This window comes from Anolis sagrei, chromosome 5 (genome assembly GCF_037176765.1).
Source record: "Anolis sagrei isolate rAnoSag1 chromosome 5, rAnoSag1.mat, whole genome shotgun sequence".
Taxonomy (NCBI): Eukaryota; Metazoa; Chordata; class Lepidosauria; order Squamata; family Dactyloidae; genus Anolis; species Anolis sagrei.
Window position 1 is genome coordinate 167,377,553 of NC_090025.1, and position 13,962 is coordinate 167,391,514.

The 13,962-nt window shown below is 39.3% G+C and overlaps 1 protein-coding gene across 3 annotated transcripts in view; it reads right to left on the reverse strand.

Annotated features, from left to right (window-relative positions):
- TOM1 (target of myb1 membrane trafficking protein) overlaps positions 1-13,962 on the reverse strand; it is a 37,591-nt gene that overhangs the window by 9,611 nt on the left and 14,018 nt on the right. For 2 of the 3 annotated variants that reach the window (XM_060776949.2, XM_060776952.2), the window contains exons 3-11: positions 10,980-11,058; positions 10,166-10,315; positions 8,199-8,333; positions 6,944-7,090; positions 5,542-5,658; positions 5,213-5,346; positions 5,075-5,108; positions 4,269-4,383; positions 3,508-3,628 (exon numbers count right to left, since the gene is read on the reverse strand). In XM_060776949.2, the coding sequence (XP_060632932.2) occupies positions 3,508-3,628; positions 4,269-4,383; positions 5,075-5,108; positions 5,213-5,346; positions 5,542-5,658; positions 6,944-7,090; positions 8,199-8,333; positions 10,166-10,315; positions 10,980-11,058 (1,032 nt within the window). The remainder of the gene's footprint in view (positions 1-3,507; positions 3,629-4,268; positions 4,384-5,074; positions 5,109-5,212; positions 5,347-5,541; positions 5,659-6,943; positions 7,091-8,198; positions 8,334-10,165; positions 10,316-10,979; positions 11,059-13,962) is intronic. The other variant, XM_060776950.2, reaches the window with a different exon arrangement.

Sequence of the window (13,962 nt, forward strand, 5' to 3'; positions counted from 1 at the left end):
AGCTACTCCAGTGAGAGAACGAAGAATAAATAGAAGGTGCTTCTTTAGTGGAAAGATCACTCTCCTCCCACCTCGGTCAGAGGAGGATCAAGTTGTGCTGAAGAAGAACGCTGTCCGGATCCTCTGTAGTTCTCCAGGGTGGGAGAGAATGACCAAAATGTAAGTCCGGAGGTTGAGTTTCAGCACAACATCAGCAGCTTCTGACTATTTCTCCATATACGTCTACTCTATTCCATATCCAGTTTTACAGCAAAGACAGCCTCCTTCTTGAAGCCTGGTATGTGTCACAGCATCCGGACTCCTTTCAGATAGTGAATCAGTTAGCTCTTTGAGAAAACAGTCTCCGAGTCCAGCATTATAAAGCCTTCAGCAGTGATGAGAAGGGTGCCAAAGCCATCTAGAAGCATGCTGGCACCTAGCCTAGTCTGCTAAGTGTTTGTGTGAGTGTGTATGAGTTTTGTGTTCAAGCGTAACTACACATGGCCAAGAACAAACATCTGTTTCTAGCATCAAAAGTCGGATCACAGAGCCGAGAGGAAACAGAAATTTAGCCACATAGAAGGCCAAGACAAAATATTTGCAGCCTGACAGAACTTAGCATTTCTTTTCCAAATTTCCCTTAGTAATTTTTTAAACAGACATTTTGCAAGCTAGGTGAATATTTTTTAATTATCCTTATATTTCAGCTTTAAAATCATGATGTCCTGGTAGAATAATAGTAATAATAATAAAATTTCATTGTTACTTGCCTCCCCTAATGGTTTGAGGCAGGGTGCAACACAGTCAAAACATATCAACATAAAATAAATACAACAAAATACATATATCAAAACACAGGGAACAAAGATAAGAATACAGGGCAATACAAATAGAATGAGCTGGAATGGCTTCTCCTTTGACCTGCTCTGCTTGAAGAAGGAATGTATGTGGGTTTTTTTTTTTGGGGGGGGGGGGGTATGATTTTACTGCATGTAAAAATCCTGTGCTTAAAGGTGGGATACAAATATTATTGTAATAATAATAATAATAATAATAATAATAATAATAATAATAGCTGTCATTACAGTGGAACACATCTGGTGGCAGCAAATTGCAATAGGAAGGGAGTGGGAATAGTTTTGGCTTTCCAAACTTTTGGCCCAACCTTATACCAAGGCCCACAGCTTGGGCTTTTAACCTGTCTAGCAACTCTTACAACATCTAAAGTTACTGTAACTCATATAGCAGGCGTAAACAAGGCATATGACTCAAGGAGTAAACAACTCTGGGTACTGCAAGGCAAAGCAAGTTCCCTCTTGAGGTAAAAAAAATCATTCCCAGTCAAAAAATAAAGGACTATATCCAAAGACACATGCAAACTACTTGTATTTATCAGATTTGTTTTAAAAAGGAAACAGCACGCTTCAAAAACTTTGAAAATTCCATTCAAGCATGGTATGGTGAAACACTACGATAGGTTATGTTTTACATTTTCCAAAGTATTAAACTCAGACAGAAGCAGGCTTGGGCAGAAATGCCACAATAATTGAAAACCACAAGTAAACATTCTCTAGATATGGCATGAATGATGCACCCCTATTTTCAAATTACTAATATGAACATATGTGTAGCTGAGCATTATTTTTCATGGGGCTATGTTTACACTTCTGAGCATTCTCTGGGGCACTGACACACAACTCTGCACTCCATTTGGGTCATGCTATTAAAAATAAATTACCCACCCCATGGCTGCTACAATTCCTGGAGGCCATTAAAGAATGAGAATGAGAACAAACCAAGGAAAACGTGTAGAAAATGAGAAAGTATATGTTAATGTGTCTGAGTGAGCACGTGTGTGTTTGGACCAAACAATAAAAACATCATAACTTCTAAAAAAAACTCAGGGTATTTTGTGGTTTGGGAACAGGCTGTCTGCTCCTGAAGTCTAAAATTCCATCACCAAAGATGACCCCAAATGATGACATCAAAAGTGCCCTGGACAGCTGCTGCACTTCAATCGATTGTATAAAGGCAAATAAGAGGCCAACGGAAGAGCAATGATTCACATGTGGACTTTTCCCTACCCAGATAAACTGGAAACACGCAGACTAAATCAAAGCAATCTGGAAAAATATGTTTCTAATAGAAGTACACTGGGAATGGAAAACACTGATCTCTAGGAAACATGTTCAGGGTAGCTGGGTTGGCCTTGAAGCAAAATACAACAAAATCAAAAGTCCACAATACAATACCTTTACTAGGCCAACTAAAAAAGCACAAAATACATCATACAAACTTTTAAACATCCACTGGCTTCTTCATCAGGCAAATGAGTCCCCTTGGGGAGATAGGGCGGAATACAAATCAAGTTTATTATTAATGAGTTCAAATCATGCAGAAGAAAAACAATGATGATGTTAGAACTACAGGCCTACATTTTGTCTTAAGATATTACTTCTATAGTTAGTTAAAAAGGTAGAGGGACATCAATGAAGGCTGAGGGAATCTCATTTTTTTTGGCCATGTAAGGCCTGGGAAACAAAGAGCTCTAAATATAATCAAATTTCAATCCTATTAGCAACAGAAATGTAGGTTCCATTGAAATCCAAGCTGACTTTGTCCTGTGGATGTGACTGGCCCCTTTCTCATGCAAAAAACATTTGACTATCAAGAAGTCTCTGTACTGTTACATCTAGAAAAAACTTTTAGTTGCTGTAAAGGTAAAGCTTGCTAATTTTTGTCCAAATGAAAGCGTTCTACCTTTCTTGGAAGAAGAAACCACATAGAGTTAAATCAAAGAACCTGGACTGACACCCACTTGTTTAGGAGTTTCTGCTTCACTGGCAGCATGATAGACAGCCCTGACTTACTTGAACCAATCCCAATCTCTCAGAAACTGTCTCCATCCTATAAATACACCTGATGTCAATGTTTAGTTTTTCATTTTTCTTTGCTTATGATAAACTAGATACTGTATTAGGGATTAGCAATTTGCCTAAATAACATGAAACGACATAAAGGGCAGAGAATCTTGTTACATGTATGTGTTACTATTATTGTTATTGTGTACAACCCTAAAATAAACCTATCACATGGTTTGTTCAGAGGGCACATGCCTTTGCCTTCCTTTGAGGCTGAGAGAATGTGTTTTTTCCAAGGTGACTAAGTGGGTTTCTATGGATGAGCAGGGATTCAAATCTTGATCTCCACAGTCATAGTCCAACATTCAACCTGCTACATCACAAACCACCTTTTTTCCCTAAGAAAAGCCTATGGAAGTCGATAAGTAACATGAAGGCACATACACAAATGTGCTACTATGTAAGTTAAATATATAGCTTGCATTTAAAAGAATCAGTCTTACTGATGTGAATCTATAGCGATACAAACCAAAGTCTGTACTACAAAAAAGCTGAATATTTTATGGTAGTCTGCAATATTTTTCGTATTTTTCCTCTTACAATTGCCAATTTATCCTGCAACATAAATCATTTTATGCAAATAATTAAATAAGGTGCTGTCACTCACTCTTTGCGCTGCTCAGCTAAGGAGCTGCCACGGGTTAGTGCAAACATGTCAAACTCTTCCTCTAATTTGCCAGCATTGTTAAGTGTCTGCAGGCCAGCACTGACACTACCTGAACCCAGATCTGCAAGACATAAAGAGACAGAAACAAGGTGATACCTAACACATTAAAATAAACTATATCAAAAAGAGTGCATGAAATACAATGGTTGCAACAAACAAAACAGGACATTTTGGATTAGAACATATTGCTTGTTTACAGACATAGTACACATACCGAAGAATATTTAAATTAATGTTCTGTCATTCTCAGCAGTTTATTTAAAGGAGTTCAAAAGTAAAATTCTTTCTTGACATACACAAGAAATAAGTGCCAAATTTCTCTTCCAGCCCATATACATTAAGATAAGATGCCATGATACAGCAAGAGACTGTTCTGAAAGTTTGCTAACCAGATTTACCTCATCTTAGGTGAGCATACTGATATGAACAGCTATGCCAAAACACATACACATAGATAGACACAGACAGCAACACGATTTACATTGCAATCAATAGGTAATGATATTCAACAATTAACATGTATATTTTAGTTTTACAGGATTTATACTATTACTTTATGTTTCAGAATTTCACACTTCTTAAAGCAAGGGAATGGAAGAATGAAAGATAGAGACTGGAGTCACAGAGGCTGGTGACCAGATAATTATGGGGTTAGAGAGACAAAGAAATGCACATCACAGGGCTACTGTCAGGTTACTCACTCATTCCTGCAAGCTGAGATGAGAGTGTGTTGGTGGCTTCTGGCTCTTTTTCTGCTGGTGTAGCACTAGGTCCCATGTCAATTAAATTGCTGGCATTTTCTGCAGTGTTTTCCTGCTTTAAAGAGAACATTTACTTGCTGTTGTCAATGATTGTGGCATTTCTGCCCAAGCATGCTTCAGTCTGATAGTTTAATACTTTGGAAACTGTAAAGTATTACCTATTACTCAAATGCCTAGAAAATATGCAGTATAGCAGTAAAGGCCACTACATGCCAGACACTGCAACTACACTTGGCTATTTAGGCAAGTACCATTAATTTTATTAACATTTTATTAACATTTTAATTCACCATCTAAAAGCATAATAGGAAGAGAAGGAGCAGCTTTGCTTGCAGCAACATTAAAATCAGTAGGACTTGCAAACTTAAAACAAAGCCCAACTATATCAGGGATAGGCAAATTGTGGCCCTGGAGTATTGATCTTTCTCCAAAGTGACTATGATTACAAGGGAGTGTGGACTGCATTTCTATTACATCTGGAGATCTCCAGGCCTCCCATCTTGTAATAAAAAATGATTTTTTGCAAACCTTTTTTTAAAAAACCCTTTAACCCCAAGATGTGGGTGCATAAAGGTAGCTTACAGATTGCATCTTCCTCTTCCCTCATGTAATGGAATTACCGCTGTCAAGCTCAATCTCAGATATATGGATTTGTCACACTCATAATCCAAAAGTGTTTCTTGCAGCATTTGACCATATTCTGCTAATGAATAACAACCACCAAACTGTGTTAATCCTCAACTTACTTTAGCAGACTGTCCGGTATGGAGTCGTTCGAACCTATGAGAAAGAGAGAGATGAACTTCAGAGGAATGTGGTGAGCTGCTCTGCTTGGGAGAGAGAGAGGGAAAAAGTAGGGGAAGGGGGATGGGATTTAGGAATACCGTTCATGACGTATGAAAATGTTGTTGAGATTGTCATTGACAATGAGCAGCTCCTCTGTTAGCTGTTCATTGAGGATGCGGGGAATCAGTTCCAACACACGCTGCTGCATCGCTTTACACGTCCGGTTCAGTTCCTGCCCATGGCAAGAGAATGTACATTGTGAGACCCAGACTACAGAAACTGTTAAGAAATGACAACTAATAAGCAGCTGGAACTAAAAATCCAGTCCCATGGGAAACTAAGTCCAACTCTGTTGTTTCTGGGCTGAACCAAATTATGCTCCTGTTCATGGGACAAACAGAAGTCTTTCCTTCCAGCCACTTCTTACCTGGAGCAGCTCAAAATCAGAGGTTTCAGCTTTTCCTGGCACGAGCTCAGTTAGCATTTCAGACATCACTTTCACATTTCCATTCACTACTTCTAGCTCACTGCGTAGTTTCCCAATCTGAAAAAATACAGGCAGGTGGGCTTCCAAGTACCAAAGAAAGGTATCTAATGTCAGTTCATTTACCCAGTATAATCTACTTTTTTCCAGGATTTCAGACAGGCCTCTGTCCCCATTTTACTATGTATTATTCTTTAACTTGTGGTGTGGGGATCTTAATCACTAAAATCTTACAGAAAGTAAAGCACATGCTTGCTAATGTATTTCTCGTTACAGTCTTTTGGCTGATTGGGGCCTCCTGGGATTCCCCTTCCTCATCTTATGGACTTCCAAATTAGCAGTATGATTTGAAATATGCCTTGCCTCCTGATCCTAAGGCTCAAGTGCCTTGTTAAGTTCCTCCATTTTGGAAGATCTGCTGCAATTGGAGTCAAATCATATGCAATACATAAAATGCATTGAAAAAGGTTTAGTCTACATGGTTGAATGGGCAACTGGAAATTTGGCCAAAAGAGTTTTGTCACTAAGTAAAAGTTTAAATCCAGTTTTTTCTGATCTGGTTCAAACATGGAGGTCCAGAAGACTGGGGACAGTGGGGGAAACTACCATGGGGAAGGCCAGCTTTGTTCCCTTGCCATAGTTGGTTTTGGACTGCTATCACACAAAGTTTTCCCACTGTCCCTGGCTTCCTCCCGTGCTGTCTCCTTCTTAATGCACTGCTGGCATGCTGCTGGCATGGAGCCCCACCAAAAGTAGCCCTGCACTCTCAGACGAGGAAAAAAAACCCTGTCTGATGAGGTGGCATGTCACAGAAAACTATATAGCATAGGGGCTATAAGAGTGTGCCAGGAGGTCATCGCTTCAAATGTGTGTGACTTTATCTAAATGGCCTTAGACAAGACATTGTTTCAATTTGAGCCCCACTCAAGAGGTAATAAAACTGATATTAAGAGTGCTCAATGACTATTCTAGCATTATTTTGCCTCTCCACTGCAGATTAAGCAAGCATTAATGTACTGACTGGTCTTTGCACTGACAGTGTTCAGAAAGAACACTGATTTCAGAGGTAGAAGAAAACGGGGAACTTCTCACTCTGAGAATTTAATCAAGTTCTATATCAGCCAGATTTTCACAGCCTGTGTGGCCATTTCATGTCTCAACAGATTGAGGCAAACAGGATCTCTGTTTTGTGTATCTGTAGAAGCAAATGTAAAACTCATCACCTGGTGTTGTTCATCTGCATGGCAATCCCAATTAAAAGTGAGGAACAGAGTGGCTCACTGATTATAGAAAAATTCAGACAAAATACCTTCCAACATCACCACTAGGGCGAAGTTCCTCTTACCTGATCTGGTGTAGGTGTGATGGGGGCATCAGGGGCAACGCCTGGTGTTCCTGGAAGGGACACAGGATGCAGGATGGACTCTATTACTTGAGGAGAATCTGCTGCTGGTGAATTCATGTCTGAGGAGGATTCTGGGGTATAGACAGTCTAAGAGAGGAATTCACAGAAAGAGTAAAAAAAAAGACAAAGGATATCTGTACTTCTTCCAAATTAAAATTTCATCCAGAAGTGTTCTATCTAAACTCTCTCTTATCAAAAGTTGCCCTTATTTTTCATTTTTGATTGATCACAAAAGTTGTAGTGCTTTTCAGGTATTCTAAAAAGACCCTCAATGCTTTTAAAAGGATCTTTTAATCCATATTGATTTGCTACCTCAAGCACTTTTCCTTCCCCATGTCGATGCCAATCAACTTCTCTGTAAAGAGCTTCTCTATTTATCATAAGTAATATCCGTTTGAATTAAAAAAAGGAAACTAATCCATAACATTGGCCTAAATCCAATGTAACATTAGCAAAGGAAAATGATCTGCAGAGTTCTGCTGTTTTTTCCAGTTGTACAGTAACAATTTGCTTGTTCTTGTGATCCTCCGGCACACTACTGCATGCACAACTACCACTGCAACTGGGTGTGTAACAAGCGATATCACTAGTTCTTCTAAGGTAAACTACATTGGGTTATCCCTTTTGCATATACTCACAAACTAGGTGTCAATGAGCATGTCATTGGTGCTAGCAGAATTATTATTAATAATAATAACAACAACAACAACGACAATGTATTCATATCCCACCCTAAGGAGCCTCTGGTGATGCAGCGGGTTAAACCCTTGTGTTGGAAGGGCTGAAGACTGACAAGTTGGAGGTTTGAATCCGGGGAGAGTGCGGATGAGCTCCCTCTGTCAGCTCCAGCTCCCCATGCGGGGACATGAGAGAAGCCTCCCACAAGGATGGTAAAACATCAAAACAACCAGGTGTCCCCTCAGCAACGTCCTCGCAGATGGCCAATTCTCTCACATCAGAAGCAACTTGGAGTTTCTCAAGTTGCTCCTGACACACACACACACAAATATTCCACTCTATCTCCCTAAGGGGACTCAGGGCAGTTCTGGGAACAATGGCATTTTTATAGATTACATTAATATACTAGAATCTCAGTTAATTTTTTTCTAGGCACATACTCTTATCTCTAGCATTTCACCTTTTCTGTTACACCTATTGAATAAAGAACCTTATAGTGAAAAAGATTTACCCTCACCCTCTGTGGTGTATGGATGGGGGACAGCATATCCAGATCAGTCATGGGAAACTCAAGACCTTTTCTTCTCAGGTCCTCATAAACAGCTACAACCCCTGTCAGGTCTGGTGTACTACGGAAGGCATCTGCCCAAGACTGGAAGACAGGAGGAAGAAAAATGCAACTTCCCATTATTGTAATAATGCATATTTGTTAGTTTTAGTTTGCATGAAATAAGAGAAAGCATATGTGAAATCAGATGAAAATCTGCTTTACTTTAAAGATGCATGTCTATCCCTTGTATTTAACTATGCTAAAAGAAACACAAATAGCTAAGAGGGTAGCTAAATAAGATTTTTACAAGATGAAAGGAGGTCTTTAGGTCCTTGCCTAATTTTATGTCCTGCTCCATTGTTAGCAACACCTAAATGAACTATATACAATAGCAAACACAGCAGAAGGCATGGTTCAAAAGGACAGATTGTGTAAGCTGAGCTCATTTGCATAGCATACAACAGTTGAAGAAATTAGCTTTCCTTGGGAGAAAGTCTGACTTGCACAGAGTTGAGGTTATTATTATTTTTTAACTGAAAATAACTTGGGCGTGCCACAAAGTCCAAAGGGACAAGATAGTATCGTATTTTGAGTCTTGGACTAGGCCTCCAAGAGAACAGCATTTGAATCTTGCTTCACTCACAGAAACCTATTGTGTGACTTTAGGTAAATTACACTCCGTCAGCCTTAGAGCAAGGCAAGGGCAAATCTTATCAAGAATACCCTAAGACTGAGCCACCAGCTGCAGCCATCTTGAATATCAGTGGCATGGCCCAAATATAAGCAAACAGTCTGCTTTCTCTATCCTCATAATTATTTATTTATTTATTTATTTATTTCTCGCACTTCTATCCCACCCTTCTCAACTCCCGAGGGGGGACTCAGGGCAGCTTACAAAAAGGCACAATTCGATGCCGGCACAACAACAAGGTAAAAGAATAAAACATATAAACAGTAATTAAACAATTAGGCAGTTAAGACAATTAAAACAATCCATTATATATCACAATCCTTAAAAACAATCTAGTGCTCAACGTTTATCATCTCATAGTCCGTAAATTCAAATTCCACATTGTCCAATCCAACAATTCTGGTCGTCACTTGTGCATTATCTATCTGCCAGATTGCCCAAACGCCTGGTCCCACATCCATGTTTTTAATTTCCTTCTAAAGGAAAGGAGGGATGTCACTGATCTAATTTCCCTGGGGAGTGAATTCCATAGGTGAGGGACCACCACTGAGAAGGCCCTGCTCCTCGTCCCCACCAACCTCACCGCAGTGGAATCTATGCTAGCAGCCCTCTAAGAACAGACACATTTGTCAAAATCTTAATACACAAAATGATACCTACAGTACTTGATTTCAATCCAGTTTCTTTTTTCCCTTCTGTTTCATTAACTACTTGCCAAACAAGAGATTTCCCACAGTTGTGTTACCTTAACAACAACAACAACAATCTTTATTTATACCCCGCCATCATCTCCCCAAAGGGACTCCAGGCAACTCACAAAAGCCCTCAATAGTACAAACCTATAAAATACAATAAGTACATAAGAAATGGCGCTCCGCGCAGTCATGCCGGCCACATGACCTTGGAGGTGTTTATGGACAATGCCGGCTCTTCGGCTTAGAAATGGCGCTACACCGCAGAGTCGGACACGACTGGACATAATGTCAGGGGAAAACCTTTACCTTTACTACATAAGCAAATCACACAATAACAATAAAATCCACATAAACAAATTACATACAACATCATATTAAACCCCCTACCAACTTAAATGATTCAATAAAACGTGGCATTGGCTGCAGATATAAAAATAAACTGTAATTAACAGTCCCGTAAAGTGCTTAGGGTGAAACAAATCACAAGGTCCTCAAATATGGCAGATAAAGTTCTAAACATGGTCGAAAGCCTTCACTCCTGTACTCACCTGTATAAGAGTCAGCACCTTGTCATGCACAATGGTGGGAGGATTGTTCTTGGGGAGAATAATTCGCACGAGCACACCTTCTACAAAATCCTGGGTAGCGACCAGAACATGGAAGCGGTGGCCACAGTTTTTGACACATGTTTCAAGAACCTGAAGAATAGACAAGATATCGGTGCTTGAGGTTTCCTCTACCCACTTCCTTCCTGTTTCTTTAACACAAGATAAAACTGCAGTTTAGCAACCAACACTTACCATCAAACTCTACTGCTACATTGGCAAAAGGTCCAGAAGGCAATCATAGAGATACGGGCCTACTGAAGCTGTCCAATGAAACTGCTATGCAATTAATTTAATATTAATTTTAATTCTGCAGATTTGATTATTCATGGTTTTGATTTAGAAATTTCTGGCCCTCTGGGCTGATTCTATAGTAAATATTCAGTAGAAGGTGATTAAAAAATTGCCCTTAAGAACCTGGAGATTCCTAGAAAAGTGTTATCTTGTGTAAAGAAAAAAAATATTTATGGTTTTTCTACTTTTGTGGGAATTCTGATGCTCTAAGCACCACAAAAATGGAAAGTCTCCTGTATTTTCTGCTCAACTAAACATTCACAGCATACCTGACATTTACTGCTGTTCCACTATTGAATCTAAGACTTAACATTCCAGTTTAGTGATCTCACAATTTTTCCAGAGATATCCTTGAAGCAGACAGTTTCTAGAATAATCCTGATAGCCTCCTAACAGCCAACAGATATTAAGAAATAAAGGATTAGGTGAAGCTTTGTTTTAAGATAACGGGCATCATACTCACTGTTAACGCCAGCATCACCTCATGGAAGTTCTTGTTCCCTGCAATCCTTTTCTTTATGGCTCGGAAGGCATCTTTTGGCCTAAAACGAAGATAAGCGAGATCAAAGGAGGAATCACAACCCAACACAGACATGATTTACAGCTGCTGTATTCCAAGAAGTAATACTCAATTAGCTTTATTCCTCAGATATTTGGGAGTCATAGAACTGCCCAGCAAGCCATGTGAGTTCAGCTAATTCTTCCTCGCTATATCACTAACAGCAATTTCCTCCTCACTGTCTTAATATGCTTAAATTTATCTTATTAGTATACTGCCCTTTCCCTGTCATTGCATTCAAGGTGGCTTACAATTAGGGACAAAAGACTAGGCAGTACAGTTGTATTATCTGCATGGAGGCCACAAGAAGGCGCTAAAGAGAGAAGGATAGTCCATTTTACAGGGGTGGAGTTGAAAAAAGAAAATAATTTTTCCTGTTTTGCTCTTAATTCGCCCTCCCCACTTCTCATTTCATAAATGAGGATTGTTTCCACAACAGGGACATGGGTGGAGGGAATAACAGGAAAACCGGAGAAAATTGTTTTCCTCTTTCAACCCACCTGCCACCCCCGTAAAATGCACTATCCTTCTCTCTCTAGTGCCCCCTTGTGGCCTCCACCCAGATAATGGAACAGTTCCAAATAGGCAGTAAGATCAGGAAGCACAATGAGCAAGAAAGCCCAAACAGAAACACAGATATGCTGAACATATGCAAAAACAAACAAACAAACAAAATGCAAAACAAAATATACTTTTATGAATGTATCTTAATTATGCCCCAGCCAAATATTGTGGTACTACATAGCTGGGGTGAGAGGAAAGGTTTATATGCAAAGTATGCCAAAAGAGTCTAAGACATTCTGTTCTTGTTTTTTTTTTTTTTTTTTTTTTTACACTTTATGCACTTTCTGGAAGTCCAAAGCATGTGTGTGAGGGGGAAAATGAAGGCTGCAGGTTGAATATCTCTTATCCAGAATTCGGAAATATTCCAAAACTCGAATTTGTGCAAATAGTGGCTGAGATAATGGCACCTTAATGGTTCGATGTACACTACTTTTCTTTCAAATACAACATTATAAAAATTGTGTATAAGATTGTCTTCAGGTTGTGTATAAGGTGTACAGAACTTATTATTGTTCCCATCTCCATGCTGAAGCCCCCAAAGCTCCCCCCCCCCCCGAAATTCTCATAGTGGTCTGCGAAAAGGCCTTACTGGTACATTATTTAAACTGTTATGTTTATTCATATCATGATCTGATCACCATGCTCAATATATCCCACATGCATGGGGGTATTGGGGTAACGATACAAAAGGTTTGCTAAGGTAGACCCTCTTTCACTCAGACTCAGCCCCCCCCCCCCAAATCAAAATCCTGGCTACGGGCCTGTCTCCATGATATCTCATTATGTATGCATATGAAAATACAGAAATTACCCAAACCAGAAAAATTCCAAATAATGTTCTGTGCTTAAATTTAGGTCCCATCTCCATGTTATCTCATTATGTTTGTATATGAAAATATAGATATTCCCCAATCCCAAATAATCCCAAATAATCTTCTGATATCAAGTATTTTGTATAAGGGATACACAACCCTCATATTTCAGAGAAGAGACTGAGAATCAAAGCCAGGATATGGGAGATGGTTGAATGGGAGACGGTTGAAGCCTTACCATGAGGCCATACATTTTACATGTGCCTGGTGACTGTTGGAAAATGTATCACGACTACTGCTATTGCTTGACAGGTCCATTGGGAACCGATTGGTGTGTGCAAGAAACAAAGATAACATTTTTCTAGAGATGCATTCACCTGGCTCTGAATACAAGTACTAGTCATAACAAAATCTGATTCTTCTAAAATGCAAAATGCTTGACAATATTTGTTTTAATAACTATAGAGTTGTGCAGCACCTTAAAGACTACAACATCTATTATTATGGCCCATACTTTTTGTAAACCAGATGACTTAATCCGATTCACTTCTTTTACCGTGGCAATCAGTTTTAGGCTGGCAAATACAAAGTTCAGTAAGTCTCTAAGGACACAGGCATGTTAGTCATCATCTACCATAGCAAGTAATTATGAGAACTGATGGAATGTCTGAAGCCATGAAAGTGATACTGAGGGGTGTTTGTGGGTGGAGGAGGATGTGATGCTTTACTCTATTGGGGACATGCTTAGAAGAGATGTATGACCTAGGAAGACAGAAATGAGACACAATAATCAGAAATTGAAGAAAAATCCTGTGGAATTTGCAAGAATGAAAAGTAGTACATAGCTTCCCTTAATTGCAGCAACACAAAACCACTGCTTTGCATTCCACCACTCCAATTACATGCTGTTCTCGTCCTTACTGAGGTCACCAGCAGACCCACAAACAGTTATTTATAGGATCCAGGATGGGTTGGCATTCATCAGATATCCAATTGTCTCTACACTACTTTGCTCAGCATGTGTTATCTCAGCACAAGACTGGTGGGGAAACAGTACAAGGTAAGAATGAAATTGACAAAGTGGTACTTTTCTCCCCATTACATTCTCTGATTTTATTATACTATAAATGCACCTGAGAGCAAAGACCTAGTTGTAAATAAACAAAATCAGAATCAAGGGCCAGCTGAAATTCTTGAGATCTTCAGCCAGCAACTGGAAGAATAATAAACTCCCAGAAAGAAGAAAAAATGGGAGATACAAAGAGGAAAAATTGGGGTTACTAAACAAAGGAGTACATCACAGCAAGCTGTCTTTTGAAATAAAAGAATACAGGCAGTTCTAAAATTATGAACATCCAACTTATGTACAGCACATAGTTACGAATGAGCCTCTCTCCTCCCTTCTTGCCATAAAATCTTAGTGCTGAGCCAAAGCGTATCTGTATCTGTCTCTCCCCAATCCTTTCCTCTGATCTGTGCCTGGATATTTCCTCCCCATTTCCTTTCCTTTG